Genomic DNA, 16586 nt, shown 5'->3' with positions numbered 1-16586 from the left:
CCCTAGATTGATTAGACCAATGGAAGGCACTCATAGTGGACGGGGCCGTGGGCGTGGAATTAGGCAACCTACATCTGAGAGGGGCACTGGAGAAACCTCATATGGACCAAACCCTGAACCTAGGGTTGACCCCAACGTCCAAATAGCTGCTGCCATGCAGCAAATGACTGACTTGCTAGCCCAAGTGGTGCACCAACAGGGTCAAAACCCTAACCCTAACCCTGGGAACCCTGGTAATCACATAGAGGGCAAGGATAGAGCCCTTGAGAGATTTCATAAGTTCTCCCCACCCAAATTTCTTGGTGGCCCTGATCCTGACGTGGCTGAGAAGTGGCTGGAGAAGATGATCGATATTTTTACTGCTTTACACTATACCGAGGAGAGACAGGTAACATTTGCTGTCTTTCAACTAGAGGGAGCCGCCCGTTCCTGGTGGAATGTCATTCGAATAAAATGGGAAAGAGAACAAACCCCGAGGACGTGGGCGAATTTTATGAGAGAATTTAACGTCAAGTTTTTCCCTCCTCTAATCCAAGAAAAGAAGGAAGATGAATTCATTCGGCTTCGCCAGGGAACTCAAACCGTAGCCAAGTATGAGAGTCAATTCACTAGGTTGTCTAAGTTTGCACCTGAACTGATCGTAACTGAACAAAGATGGATAAAACGTTTTATTCAGGGACTAAATGTTGAGATTCAAAAGGATTTAGCGGTAGATCAACTTAATACCTTTAGCGATGTTGTGGAGAAAACCCAGCGGGTTGAAAATGCGAGACTACAAGTTAAAAACTTCCAAACCAAGAAAAGGGGCTTTCCTGGGAGCAACTCAGAACAAGCGGATAAGAGTACAGCCCCTAAAGTTGGAAAGGGAAATGGGGGAGTACGGCTACCGGGGGTGTCAGGTGGTGTCCCACAGGGGGGATCAGTCTCTGCTACTCGTGGTCCCTGTGAATATTGCGGAGGGCCAAATCATACGGAAGCAAATTGCTGGAAGAAATAAGGAAAATGATTGCGCTGTGGAAGCGCCGAACATCGGATTGCTAACTATCCAGCTCGCCTGCATGAGCGGAGAGGGACTCTGCCACCAACCACGACCAACCCTGACCAATCGAAGGGGGACAAGAATGGATCGAAAGTGTCATCTCGGGTGTACTCCTTAGAACAACATCAAGTCTCTGACCCATTAGATGACGTGGAAGGTAAGATTCTGGTATTCCACCGTTTGCCCATTAGAATGGTGTATCAGAATTACAATTTGGGAAGGAAGAAGAAACTATACCAAAGAATTCAAAGAACCTGGCCAGTGAAGGGGTACAGATCTGTTAGCTAAGTATGATGCTCAATTTAATCGTGAGAAGGAAGTAGTAAAATTTTTGTATCCCGGAGAAGGCGATGATAAGGAATTTCGAGGACGAAATTCTTTTAAGGGGGAGAGAGTGTGAGAACCCGTGGATTTTCTTATTTTATAAACTTTATTTTATTTAATTGCACTCTTTTCTGCATTTTCTTTATTCGAAAACTTTTCTAGATAATTTTTATGAGTAAATATAGTTTTTAGATGATTTTTCTAGTATCGGTTAGTTTTGAGAAATTAAGAGCGTATACCGGACGTGGGACCCGCTAGTGCGGAAAGTTCGATAAAATTCGGCCAGTTAGGTTAAGTGTTGGATACCGAGTTTATTTTATCAGGTGTTAAGAGATAATTAGAAGTTACCTAGATGGATTATCATTGGAGAGACAAAAGGATAGAGTTGTATTAAATGAAGTGACAAGTGTCACTTGGAGATTAATTCTTGCTTTGACCACTATTCACTACTTTACCAATTTAAGCAAAAATGACCCAAAAATCATCCTTAATTTTGCAAGCTTTGGCCGGCCCTCCCTAAGGGAAAAAGAAAAGAAAGCTCTCCAATTTCTTACCTCCAATCTTGTTTAATCTTCAATTCCAACTGATTAATCTTGAATCTTTCCCATAAAACCTCTTAGTTTAGTGATTGTGAGGTGATTAGTGAAGTGGTTTGGAAGGCTAAGGTGCTAAGTGGTCTCTTTTCTTGAGTTGCTAAGGTAAGTAGCTAAGGGACCTCTCTTTTCTATCTAATGATGTTTAATTAGTGGCTTTTGGTAGTTTAAGAGGTGAATTTGGGGGCTATTTCATGATTTTGATTGAATTTGGTGCATTTTCTATTTAATCATGATTTTTTTCTGTTTTCATATGATTACTATTGTGTGGCCAGGTATGATGGTTGGAAATGATCTAGAATGAAGCTAGAATGCGTAAATTGTGGTTGTTTGCGGAAAATTTCCACATTGAACGGAAAAATTCGGATTTAGGGTTTCAATTCAACCATTCTGTCCGGTACTTTTCCTCATAGTTAGAGGCCTAATTAGCCTTGGGTTAAAACATGAAAGTTGTAGAGAATGATATTTTAGAGTTTCCTACAAAATTTCAGCTCAATCGGAGCAAAGTAGCCTGTGAAAAGATCGAAATACCCCTACTGCCTTGTTTCTATCCGAAACTGATAATCAGCTTCTGTAATTGGTTCTTTTGACCAGGAATACTACCGAATTGGTTGTTGATGTCTTCTTAATAATTATAGCCGTGTATCTTAGATTTCAAATGGCTTTGTAATGACTTGAATTGGAGTTGTATATGCTGAGATATGATTGAATGAATCAGGACTGCCACAGTGAACTTCGAACGGGAAAAATCTGAGGTTGTTTTGGTAACTTTGACCTAGTTAGGACGAGAACTGGACTAAGTAGTTTTCATCAAAGTTATAGCCCTCTGTCTTAGCTTCGAAATGGTATAACTTTCACTTCAATCCAATAAGCGTAGTTTCGGTTAGGTCCGATACGCTAAGTAGCGGCGAATCTGGCTTTTGTTTCGTAACTTAGATTTCATTTCCGGAAATGTTTCTAGCTTGATTTTTGTATTTATATGACTTTAAGCCTAGTGAACGGCTTTTGGAAATGAGATTATTTTGTATGAGATGTTGGGACTGATTTGAGGAAAATAATGAAGCCATTAATGGCTGGAAAATAGGTAAACACAAGGGATATGCTGCCCGAAATTTTACTTGAAGGCTAGTTGGATTTACTTGTGACTTGAGCGAAGGGTTTTAGGGTTGTTCATGTCTTTGATACCAACCGCTACCTTTTACTCCAAAACCACATTGTTATTTCTGTGCACTGGTAGCTAATTTGATCAGGCACACGACTTATAGTTGAGTCTTATTTATGCATTTCGTGTACTGGATTTGTGAAAGTGGGAACCATAATTGTTTCACCTTGGTTATTTTAGGGTTTCTTGGTGATTAAAGCTCTATTTTGGGTAAAAACTTTTGAAGTATCTGTACTGAAATCGGTGAGTGTACCACTCCCCTCACTTGTTGCTTAACTTGATTTCTGCACTTGCAATCTATGATCTGAATGATTGTACTATCTATTTAATCTGTTTGAGACGAGGGTGTACTTTATCACACTCGTTCTTTTGTCTGTCTGTATGCCTCTTGACTATATGTAATCTGTTATCTGTATCTGAATTTGTTATCTGTATCTGAGTCTGTTCGGACGTCGTTTGGAGACTGGTATCCAACGACCTTTCTGTGACCTCTGAGCTCAACACCTATGGCTAGTTACTCAAGTCGGGTCGGCAAGGGCCTGATCGATTAGATAACGAACCACGGTAGTCTGTTTCAGGAATTTTTGGGTATTGAGACCCTTAATTCCGGTATACTCGAGTATTACCACTTCTGTTCTGTTCGGCGTTCGGGCCCGGTAGGGGTATGTTTGGTCGACGGAAATTGGTGTAAAGTGGGGTCTACGGATATGTTGGTTCTATGTACGTTGACGGAGAGTCAACGGGTTCGGATCAAGTACTGCAAATGGAAATCTGGCTCCTGAGAGCCACCTGTATCCTTCCTATTTGAATCATTGTGTCTAACTACTTTACTTTACATCTGGCATGTGTACCTGATTTGTTAAACGTGAAATGCCATGATTTTACTGCTATATGTCTGGTACCTCATTGAGCGCAAGCTCACCCCTTTTTGTTACCTTTGTTTTCCTTACAGGGTTCCATGTTTTGAAACCAAGATTTTTGGAAGAAAAGAGTTGACCTAGTTGTAGGACTTCTTTTGTTTATGCCCCTCTGTAACTGAAACCCTAATTGTATTTTGTGTAGCGTGAATACTCTGGCTTGTATTTAGTTCATTGGTTCAAGACTCCGATTTAAATATATGTATAAGTGTTTAATCGACGTCCCGTACTTCAGTATGGTTTGGTAAGCTCTGTTGAACCCTTGGTGGTCTCCAATTGTTCGTTTTCGTTGAGTTCTCACGCGTATTATATAGGGTTTGTGTGAATCGACTCCGTAGTCCTAGCGAGAGCTGGGCAGGCAGTCCGCCGAACCCTTTGGTTCGCCTTAGGGTGAGGTGGGGCTGTCACATTGTCTGACGGGTACGGGCTCGGGTTGAACTCCGCTGCTGATAAGCTCACCAATCAATTTCCTTTGGGCCGCCATCTCGGTAGCCATCTCACCAAACTTAGTAAGCATCTCGGTTAGCTGAACCCCCAAACTCGTGGTCTCAGGTTGAGCGGTAGTAGCAGACCTATCCGATGGTTCCGGTTGTGAACTCATGTTTACACGACTCCTCTGGGCTCGACTACGGGATCGCGTTATGATGGGGTTTCGACGGGAAGCTATGTTTAAATATTACCTAAAAATACGAAATGGCTTGCTTTTAGATTTTAGCCCTGGCTTAGCTTTCCCAGCAAAAATAAAACAAAGAAAAGAAAAAGACAAGAGTTAGTAAATATCCTAAAGATTCAGATGCATGTCCTATTGGGGGAGCCCTTTTTGTGCTAAGGGTAGGCCTAGAATGAGGATGCAATCCTCTAGGGTAGGCATCATACAATACCTGATGAATCCGATCAACTAAGGGAGCGAAAAATAATTTGAAAATTTGACCAATTGGAGTGGGAAGGGGACACTTGTCCCGAAAATAAGGACAAAGTCCGAATGGATTGCTTGTTTTGATCACCACATAAAATGATGTGTGAAAAAATCTATGGTTAAAAGGATTACATGTCTCAACTAGTTTATTCAGTGAACCTTAAACTTAAACCCTAAAAAGGAATAAGCGGGTCAAGAGGATATGATGAAATTGATGATTTATTCAAAATTGACTAGATTACCTTAAAAAGGGTAAAATTCTCAAATGTATTGAATGAAATTTGATTATTTATTCAAAATTGAATGGATAACCCTGAAAATGAATTAAACTAATCAAATGAATTGAATGAAATCAATTGATCAAACAGATCGAGTGAAATGATGATTTATTCAAAATCGACCGAATTGTCCTAAAAATAGATAAACTGGTCAAATGGATCGGACAAAATTGATGATTTATTCAAAATCGATAAGAGTGCCCTAAGAACTAATCAAATGAATTGAATGAATTTGGTGATCTATTCAAAATCGACTAAATTGCCCTAAAATGGGTAAACTAGTCAAATGAATCAAAATCGACTAGGTTGCCCTAAAAATGAACAAATTGATAAAATGGACTGGATGAAATTGATGAATAAAATGGTCCAATGGATTGAATGGAATTGACAGCTTATTTAAAAAAATCAATCTATCCATTGGTAGTTCAAAAATTTATTGCGATGCATTAGTCTACGAGCCTTCTAATATCAAATTTTGCCCTCAATTTATTTATCGTCTCAACAGTAAGGAAATATTGGTGAATTTCTTCAAATTAATGTCCTTTACGCAAGGGATTTTTACCAATTTTGATAAAATGGCCAAAAAGTGATTATTAGTCACTCATATTCCAAAGATCGCTCTATGAAAATGATCGGATCCTACCTTACCTTGTGCACTACCCCTTTGGATGGTACAAAATGTAAACGTGCAAGTCTCCTTGGATTAAGTATCCGAGACACAAGGTGGCTTATTCCTAACACGGGATCCCCTAAATGGCATTCCCTTCCAGGGTTTATGCATGATGCCATTTTATCAAAGCGCGTAAATATGCAGTACACAAATGAAACGTGACCTAAAAGGAACCCCTTTTTGTATGCCGGGGTGAGCCTAAAATGAAATGTATTCATGCTGCAAATGCGAAGCATTGAATTTAAACGTGTCACGTCAAATAGGGTAGGCTCCTAGAGAGTACCATGCCAGGACTCTCATTTTCTAGGGCTAATGAGTGCAATGGAGACAAAACCAAGAAAGGTTAGTTCAATCAGATAAATACACATAACACATTGTAGCAAAACAACACAAAGAGATAAAGCAATAAAAAGAAAAGAGGGGTTGGATCCCTCCCCTCGTGAATAGTATCCCTAATAGGGTAAGGCAGACTCTACCCTAGGTAACTATCATGGATGCATGAGGTATTGGCTCACTAATGCATCTAGACTCGATAGGTTTGAGGTCCCCGAGCCTTCAGACTTGGAAACCAAAGGTCATCAATCCCAAGGTTCTTTGTCGGTGGCTCGAGCGATTCCCCAGACACTGCTACGCACACGTCGTGTCACGGCTACATGTCTGAGTGAATCTATCAAAAATCCTCAACCTTCAACTAAAAGCTAAAGGCTATTAACCCAAAGCTTAAAGCGGAAGATTGAGTGACCCCTCGGATCATGTTACGCACACGTCGTGTCGCGATCACACGTCCAAGTGGGTCGCCTAATCCTAATAGGGTGGAGTGGCGTGACAAGCCACTAAAAGAAAAATAAAGGAGGGATAAATAATTAAAGCGTATGCACATATGCTAGTGCTCGTTTGGAGGGGAGGGATCGAGAACCAAAGTGAGGCTCTAGGGTAATGACCCCCCATCCCAATGCAATGCAAAGCACGAGATAAAATAAACTATCCATCAAGTCAAACATAGGCGAACGGGTGAGGAAGTGAGTTGATACGCGCGAAATGCAAAAATCCAAAAAAAGGAAAAAAATGCAATCCTAAACATCCAAATGTAATATATAAGAAGGTTAAAAGAAGAAAAGAATCGATTAAATCAAATGCTCGGACTCTTTAAGTCCCCAGTGGAGTCGCCAAGCTGTCGCGCCCCATTTTTAACAAGAAAAAAAAAAGACGAGTTTAGAAAAATGGCTTTTGATTCAATTTTTGATTGGAAAATGAATTTTTTTTATTTACAAGAAAATGAAGAAAAATATGGGTCTAAATGGAACTTGAAAATGCGACGATTTGACCCAAAATATAGTTTAAAAAGGGTTTTTTGAATGGAAAATGGAGTCGCCACTTGGTATTGAGTTGAGGTGTACCAAGTCACCTAAAAATGAATTTTAAAGGAAAAAGTAGAAAACCCTTTTTAAACGGCTCCAAGTCTACGAAAATCAGAGAAAAAGATTCGGGAGTCACGTTTGAAGAAAGGGAAGGTAAGGATAAGAATCCAAGGCACCCTTTCAACCTAGCCAAGGCTAGTTGCGCGATTTAGTCAAAGATTTTCTTATTTTAACCTAATTATTTATCACATTTGGATGTACTATATGCATGTAAACCCTAGACCTAAGAGGGTATCGGGGGGTCGAAATTTCTCTTCAAAGCTCAATTGATGCCAATCACATTAATTGTGATGCCCAACAAAGACTCTTCGAAGAAGTCACGAATAATGCAAAAATATGAGACCCTAAGAAAAGAAAAGAAATAAAATAATTATACAAATATACATGTCTTAAAGGAGCGCATCATGTCGGGTACGGGGAACTAATGTTCGTGACTCAATTTTCCCTTTAATAGAGGGAATACGAGCGTGCTAAGGCTAGAAAGCCAAACTCGCCCATATCCCATATCCAAGGGGTTTTCCTAATCTAGCATGCAAATGATTTAACCTAATTTCTATTTCTTTAAATGAAATGCAAGTCTAATGCTATGTTTTCATACAAAGGGGTAAAGAATATATATAAGGGGAAAATACGGAATAAGGGATATAAGTAGAAGGGAATACGGGATAAAGGATGTACATACATAAGAAAGTGTCATGCAACATGATAAAACCCTAAAAAGTGAAAACATGCATGAGATGAGGTGATTTTATCACATGACCATGGTCTAGCGCTCGAGGGGCTCCTAAGGATCTAGCGTTGGACTAGCCCATGTCTACAATTTTCCACTAGCATTGGACTAGTGAGAAAAGTTGGAACAAAGGGCCACAACTAGCGTTGGACTAGTGTGGATTCGAGAAATTGACCACAACTAGCATTGGACTAGTGTGGTGACGTCACACATCGGTTACAATCAAATAAATCATGTAAGACCTAATAAAAGCATGTAAACACATAAATCACACATAGCACATAACACATAAGCATGATATCTAGATGCAAGGTCCTAAGAAAGCGATAACACATAGCACGTAAGCATGCAAATCACACAAGCGAAAAGAAAGCGAATAAAACCCTAACTATTACATTTGAGGGGGGCCTACTACAATTTAACGGGGGAAATGAAAATAAATAAAATAAACTTAACTATTACAACTTGGCATTTAAATGCCTTCCAAATGATAAAATTGAACTAAAATTAAAGTGAAATTAAATAACTAGAGAAATAAATAAAGTGAAAATGAAATAAACACTTAAAGTCATGCAATTGCACACATAAGGCACATATACGCACATAGGGTCAAATAAAGTCAAAAATAAAGGGTAAGGTGTACCTCCCTTGAGTTGGAGCTCTAATGGGGTGAAATTACTTATTTACCTCCAAAAACAAAGAAAAGGTCAAGGCATCGCTTTAATTAACAAGTAATCACAAGCAATGGGGATAAGCATGAAATTGAATCAATCAAAGGCACTTAAAAGGAGGCAAACAACCCATGTTTAAGAAATTAAAACAAGTAGAGACTTGCTTGTAAAAGTCAAAGAATTTCGAGGGATCAATTTACTGAACATTAGGGGTTTAAAAGGAACGAAATTAAAATTAATGGCTTAAGATAAAAAAAAAACTACCAATCAAGTGACAAAAACTCACAAAAATAAATGTAAAAAAAACTATTTGCCATGATTGAACAACAAAAATGCCAAAAATTCCAAAAATCAAATTAACTATAAATCTAGAAAAAGTTATCAGACCCTCCAAATTCATCCTACAACTCCTTAAGAATCTACCCAAAACAAGTCAAGACATATTAAAGAGAAAATGGCATGTTAAGGGGACAAAAATGATTAAGTTTTCCAATTAATTGGGCCATAGTAGTATTAACCAAAAGCCAAAGAGATGAAATGCAATTCTTGAAACCTTTTTCATGCAAATTCCATGCAAACTAGTACGAAGAAAGCTTCTGCAACCTTTAGCTATTCATTCGCTCATGACTTCTTGCACAACAACAGAATAGGAGGAAACAATAACATGCCATTTTGACAAAATGATACAATCCCATCTCTCTAGCATCAAGAACATGAACTGAGCTTCCCAACTGTGATAAACTAAACTTTAGGGATGAAAACATGCAACACAGGAAAGAACATAAGGAACAAGAGACTGGGAAAGCAGCCATGCATAATTGAAATAATGCTAAACCAACACCGAAACCAGAATCAAACAAACGTGAACTCAGACTTTGGTTAGAACAACTAAAAGTTTAAAAATGAAAGAAGAGGCCACGGCTGCAACAGTTTTTGACTACTTGTTGCAGTCTGATGGTATGCCGCACATTGCTACTTGGAATGGTAAGCAAGCATATACATGGCATCACCATCACCCAGCAAGCCAAAGCAAAAGGAAAGCTAAGTTCAGCAAGAGTTTCAACAATCCAAACAAGTTAAAAAAAATTCAACCTCAGAAATGCAATCTCCTTTGCAAAACAAAACACGGAAGACCTTGACCGACTTAAAGTGCAGCTATTACTTCAATCCTCTCTCACTAATTCGAATGCAATGAATTATAGCCTAAAACTTCAACAAACCAGGAAGAAAAGAAGCCCGCATATACTGCTGCAACAAACCAAGAACTTTGAGCTTGTTGCAGCAAATTTTTGTGCACCATCCTCCCCTTCAAACTCAAAAACTTAAACATTATAAGGATTTAAAGGGCAACCTCTGCGGCTGTATAATTCAAAAACCATATCCGGCAAGCAGTAACCGCAACGCAGACAAGAAAAACAGTCTAAAAAAAAAATCTGAATGAAGATCAACCAAAGTTGGAAACTTTCTGCAATTTTCTTTCGGCCAAGACACAAGCATGCAAGATACCGACTCATTACCCAAACTCCAGATTTATCAATACCTAAACAAGAACCATCAGTCATATTGAAGCAAAAACAAAACCAGTGAACAGCAAAGGAATGCAAGCAAACAACTAAAGAAAACAGCTTTTAACTATAAAAGATGAATACGATACCTTAATCAAGGAATGGAGCGTGGGATGACCAAGAAAAGGCTCAAATGATTCTTCCAGATATTCGAAGGAACGTCAAACAATGATGAATGAAGACCCAGTCGCCTACCCTCCTGCAACCTCCAGCCGAAGATCCTTCTTGCTCTTCCGTGGGTTTCTCTCTTCCGTCTGTTGCTCCTTTTCTCTCTGATTTTTAGCCTCACTCCTTCTTCAGCCGCCAACCCCTTCTACCTTTCAGCCGTCATCCGACTTCACTCTCAGCTGCCAAACCTCCTTCCTAGCCTTTCTTTCCTACTCACTCTTTCAGCCCGTCGCCTCTTAGCAACCTTAGCCACCCTTTTTCCCTTCCTTCACCTCTCTCTGCTCTCTCCCTTTCTGACCCACAAAAGTCTCTCATTTTCAACCCTAGCCATCACCCCCTCTAGCCTCCTCAGCCGTTCCTAGCTCCCTCGTTCTTTTCTTTTGTTCTGCTTTTTCCTCCTTAGCCCAGCCGCCAACCCCTTTACTTATTGTCTTAGCCGCAACTCCAGTCTTTTGTTGCTTTTTCTAAACCTAGCCGCCATCCAGATTCTATGCTCTCTACCTTTCTGCCGTCCTCCCTCCCTCTTGAAACCTTAGCTTTTGCTTTTATATCCCATCCAAACCCCTTAAACCTCATCTCAATGGCTCTAAACAACCTCGGCTCATTCCCTCATTGTTAGCCATTGATTATGCCTTTAATAGACAAAATGCAAGAAAACCGCAGAAGCTATCTTTTTTTTCATTTTCATCATTCATTTTCTCTTTTTTTCTCTAAAAAATAAAGCAGTAAAAGTCAAATAAAAATAAGATTCAAACAAATGAAATGCCCTAAAAATTTAATTTTGATTGATGGTTTTTTTTTCTTTTTTTTCCTCTTTTTTCCTCTTTTTTCCTCTTTTTTCCTTTTTTCATTTTTTTTTCTTTTCTCTCTTTCTTTTTTTCTTTCACGAATCATTTAAACAACAATGACAATTTAAATAAAAACTTGAATAAAATGAACAAAACTAGGAACAAAAGATAAAACAAAAAACTAAGATTTTGTCCTGTGTTTGATTAATGATTTTCCTCTCTTTCTTCAATTAATAAATAATAAAAAGAAATAAAACATATTTTTTTTATGAATAATTTTCTCTTTTGACAAATTTTATGCTAAAAAGTCTTACAATAAAAAATAAACAGCTAAAAGGGCAAAAACGAATACAAAATAAAAACTAAAATAAAATAATAGATAATAATGATCTAAAATGCTATACAAATGCTAAAAGTATAAAACAAAAATCATGAAATTAATAAATAAAAATAGATAAGAATTATCGCTAAAACAAAAATAAAAAAGAATAAAAATTATTTAAAAATTTGGTGTCTACAACATGTCTATTGGATAAATATCAAAATATTTATTTCTTATTAAAGGGATAATATTTAGAGCTATTTAATCCAAGTATATTTCTTATATACTGCAATAGTTTGGCCAGTCAAACGGCGCCATGTCACGTGTCCTCACGAGTTTGGCCAATCGATGAATTACTTATCTCTTTATTAATAAATATAAAATGAAGAGATAATATTTGACTAGCACAGTCCTAATATGAATGCACGTCTTGCAAGACAAGTAAAAAGTGGTACACAAGTCTTCAGCCTCTGCCTTTTGCTATAGCTATAAATAGGGGTTTCTCTACCAAGTCAGACACACACACAGAGACACACACCAGGAGGCATCTCATACACTCAAGTGGTGAAGTTCCAAGTTACGAAGGTCTGGGTCTTCAAGCTCTTAAAGTCTTCCATATATCAAGGCTTGAGCCTCCAAATATTTTCAAGTCCTCCAAATCTGCCATATCAAGATTTGAAGGAATCAGTGGTGGATCCAAGAACAAGCTGCGAAGCCCTTGGATTGGCGTTCGAGGAGAAGAATCGAGGGAAACTCTCCACAAGTTCGAGAAAACCCCAGAGATTGTACTCACATATTTTTCTTAGATTTATATATCACATATTTGTCGTTTATATTTCTTGTTTCTGCAGACTTGAAATTTTATAGCGTACAAATTTTTAGCACGTCCGGTGGGACCATCTCTGCCTTCCATCTTTTCTCCTCGAATATTCAACTACGTATATCACCAATGGCACCAAAGAGCAACAAAATCATGATTGCACGTTCCAAGGCTACTGATGCTAAGCCTGTTCAGGATACTGCACATGTTGCGACCAATACCCGCGCTATTGGTCCTGTGACAAGGAGTATGACGAGAGCCTCCACCCAAAGTAGCATGGAAGCTCCATCGGCGCCAACTCCCGTCTTCTGTTCAACATCACCAACGAGCTATTCTTCCATGATGGGGATCCAAGACGTTCCTGCCTCGATTGAAAAAACTCTTGCCATACTTGAATTTGGATCCGAATCCAAATTTTCTAAGCATGATGATGATTCATCAAACACTGGATCAGCCTCTTCACATGAAACTTGTCAGTCAAGATTTTCTATTGAAGATTCTGCTGCTTCTTCTGCTGCAATGCCTGCCATGATGACAAACACTTTAAGTCTCGAGAAACAAGTTTCGAACATGTGCAAGATGATGGAGACCATGATGAAACACATCAAGGATCAAGATGCTCTTATCGCTCAACTGCTCACTCAGAAAGATCACGTTCCTGAAGGAACCCATGCGAACCCTAAGGAGCACCAAGAGCGCGAAATTCCCTCATCCAAAGGCAAGGACAAGGTGAAGGAAGTATATGTGACTGCCGAGGGAACTATCCCTGTAGAACAACTGAAGGAACTTGTTAAAGACGTGATTAAAGACAAAAATGAGAGTGGTTCAAAGTCAAGCTTTACCTACTCCAAGCCTTACACTGCAAGAATTGACAACCTAGCAATGCCTGCTGGATATCAACCGCCTAAGTTTCAACAGTTCGATGGGAAAGATAGTCCAAAACAACATGTGGCCCATTTTGTCGAAACCTGCAATAACGCTGGAACCTATGGTGACCTGCTAGTCAAACAGTTCGTCCGATCCTTGAAGGACAACGCGTTTGATTGGTACACTGATCTCACTCCGGGGTCCATCAACAGTTATCGCTTCTACAACACTAGAAGAACCGTCAGTATGCTAGAGTTGACTAACACTCGTCAATGGAAGGATGAACCTGTGGTCAACTACATTGATAGGTGAAGAAGTCTGAGTCTCAACTGCAAGGACAGACTGTCAGAACTCTCTGCCATAGAAATGTGCATCCGAGGAATGCATTGGAGCTTAAGTTACATTCTACATGGTATACGTCCAAACACATTTGAAGAATTAGCTACTCGTGCTCATGATATGGAATTAAGCATCACAGCTAATGCAATTGATGGGCTTCCTATTCAAGCTCCGCGAGTTCAGCCGCCTCGTCAAAGTAATGAAAGACAAGAAAATAAAAAAGGGGCCAAACTTCCTTCAAGACTCAGTAATAAGGAGTCCATGGCAATAAATACAGCCCCCATGAAAATTTCTATCAAAGTGAGTCGAAAGGTCACTGAGAAGTTGGATTCCTCCCAAAATAGGTCAGTAAGAAGACCTACTTTAAAAGAGATGCAAGAAAAGGAGTACCCCTTCCTTGAGTCTGACTTACAAGGGATGTTTGATGATCTTTTCAAGGAGAAATTTCTTGAACTTCCCGATATGAAGCGCCTAGAGGAAGCCAGTCAAATCAATGATCCAAATTATTGTTGTTATCATCGCTTGATTGGCCACCATCTCACTAAATGTTTTGTCTTTAAAGACAAAATTATGGAATTGGCCTGTCAAGGGAAAATCCTTCTCGAGGAAGATAAAGCATCGGCAAACCAAACAACAATAATGTTTGGGTCTGTGTGTTGTCCGATAGAAGTTTTATCCACATCAAGTAGTGCTTTGTCTAAGGAGCTTGAAAAATCCTCAATTGAAGACGTTATTGAAGATGACAATGAAGGATGGACTTTAGTCACTCGAAAGAGAAATTGCAAGCAAAAAATAAAGAAGTACATCTTTTCGAAAAGCATTCGTTCGACAAAGCCTAAAGTGACAATGAAACAATGAAATGCAACAAAGAAATAAAAAGGAGTGGCCACAACGCCAATTCCTTCAGATTTCCAGCTCCTTCAAGAGATTCGACAGCCCGTGACACTGAGAGAATTTATACCCAAGGGGTATTTAAGTGACGATGCTGATAATTCCACTTCTTGTAATGTCGTCAAAGCTGAAAATCCTCAAATCACACAAATTGGCATTAAATTTGAGGAAAAACTCAAAATCGATGATAAACCACCAGTGGATTGTGCAATGACTATTATTTTTTATGATGACGATTTAACCGTTGAGTTCAAAATCCACAATCGACCTTTGTTTGTTAGTGCGTATATCCGAGAACAGAAGATGAATCGGATACTCATTGATGGGGGATTTGCTGTCAATATTATGTCCGTACGTGCTATGAAAGAACTAGGAATCTCAAGCGATGAACTCTCCCAGAGCCGCCTCATGATCCAAGGATTTAACCAAGGGGGGCAAAGAGCAATTGGTCTCATAAGGCTTGAATTGCTCATTGGTGAGTTATCTTCAAGTGCGTTATTTCTTATCATTGAAGCCAAAACCTCTTATAATATGCTCTTGGGACGACCCTGGATTCACGAGAATGAAATTATACCGTCTACTCTGCATCAATGTTTCAAATATTGTCGAGACGGTATAGTTAAGAAGGTTGTTGCCGATGATAAACCTTTCACTAAGGTTGAGACTCACTTTACCGACGTCAAATTTTATCTTCAAAAAGAAGCAAAAAGGAAAGAATCAGCAAGGGAAGAAAGTCAAGATTCCAAAGTACCCATTTTGCGTTATATTCCAAGATCAAAGAGAGAAGAAGGTCAGTCTTCTTTTATCAGGAATAACACATTAAATGTTCCGCTCACCAAAATAGAACCTGTTAAAAGTGAGAAAGCGAGCTTGTAAGGATTTGTTCGTCCCAAAGAAGAACCGGCAGTAGAACATTACTCACTGCCAACTAATCGGACTCAAGAAGGTTTTGATCCAAACGTATATAGACTTCTTGCTAAGGCCAGTTATAACTCAAATGAAAAGCATGCATTGGGCAAACTCCCTCCTGAGGTGACTGGCGAGAAGACTCGTGGATTAACACCTACACAGAAAATGTTGAAAGAAAAAGACTATAATGTTGAAAGTTCGTCGATGGGTCTTAGTTATCAACCGCCTTCTCCAATGCGTATAATGATTAAAAGGGCAAGTTGTAACTATGTAAACGAGGAAATGGAGGTCACAAGCCGAAGGAGATCTGTGTTCGATAGGTTGGAAAATAAGTCAAAACGTACTTCTGTATTTGACAGACTTGGCCCGCAGTCGAAAGATTTGAAACCGCCCGTCTATGAAAGATTAGACAGTAAAAAGCAAGAGTACCAAGTTGTCAAGGAAGAAAATCTTATTCCAATAAAGAAGAACGCACCAAGAAAGCAAGTCTCCAATTTCTTCATGCACTATGGAGACTTATTCAATGTAAGAATTGAAACCATTTTTGAAGAACAGGGTGAAGAAAGTATGGCTTCCTGTCATCATATTACGATCAGTGATCCCGAAGAAGAAGAAGAAGATGCGGATGACACTCCCCCTGAACTTGAACAAAAGGTAACAAATACAGTCGATGTGCTAAAGGAGATTAACCTTGGCACAAGCAACGATCCTTGTCCAATTTACATAAGTTCTTGTATGACTCCTGAAGAAGAGAAAGACTATGTTGATTTGCTGCTCGAGTTCAGGGACGTCTTCGCCTGTAATTACTCAGAAATGTCTGGTTTGGATCCAAGGATCGCCGTTCATAATTTGTCGGTCAAGCGAGGAACAAAACCTGTCAAGCAAACTCAAAGGCGCTTTCGGCCCGAATTGATTCCTCTGATAGAAAATGAGATAAATAGATTGATTGAATTTAGATTCATACGAGAAGTGAAATATCCAACATAGATTACTAGCATTGTCCCCGTAAGGAAGATGTCGCGCCCCATTTTTTATAAAATAAATAAATGGTTTAAAAAGTGAATTTTGATGAAAAAAGAAAAATGAAAAAATATGGGTCTAAATGGGACTTGAAAATGCGACTATTTGACCCAAAATATAATTTAAAAAGGGTTTTTGAACGAAAATCGGAGTCGCCACTTGGTATTGAGTTAAGGTGT

The 16586-nt window shown here is 39.0% G+C and overlaps 1 protein-coding gene across 1 annotated transcript; it reads left to right on the top strand.

Annotated features, from left to right (window-relative positions):
* The first annotated feature begins 14781 nt into the window (after positions 1–14781).
* On the top strand, positions 14782–16360 carry LOC113751382. Its single transcript, XM_027295377.1, has 3 exons — positions 14782–15268; positions 15425–16186; positions 16344–16360. Exons 1-3 carry the CDS (start codon positions 14782–14784, stop codon positions 16358–16360), a joined length of 1266 nt encoding a protein of 421 aa, XP_027151178.1.
* Positions 16361–16586: the final 226 nt, after the last annotated feature.

The sequence above is a fragment of the Coffea eugenioides genome, chromosome 11, assembly GCF_003713205.1.
Source record: "Coffea eugenioides isolate CCC68of chromosome 11, Ceug_1.0, whole genome shotgun sequence".
Taxonomy (NCBI): domain Eukaryota; kingdom Viridiplantae; phylum Streptophyta; class Magnoliopsida; order Gentianales; family Rubiaceae; genus Coffea; species Coffea eugenioides.
The sequence above is the reverse complement of the archived record's forward strand: the minus strand, read 5'-3'. Positions and strand labels throughout refer to the sequence as shown.

Excerpts from the sequence above, each read along its gene's own strand:
- LOC113751382 (XM_027295377.1), top strand. The coding sequence starts at position 14,782 with ATGAATCGGATACTCATTGATGGGGGATTTGCTGTCAATATTATGTCC. Across the intron at positions 15,269-15,424 it reads AAGATCAAAGAGAGAAGAAG|GTTTTGATCCAAACGTATAT; the intron begins GTCAGTCTTCTT and ends GGACTCAAGAAG.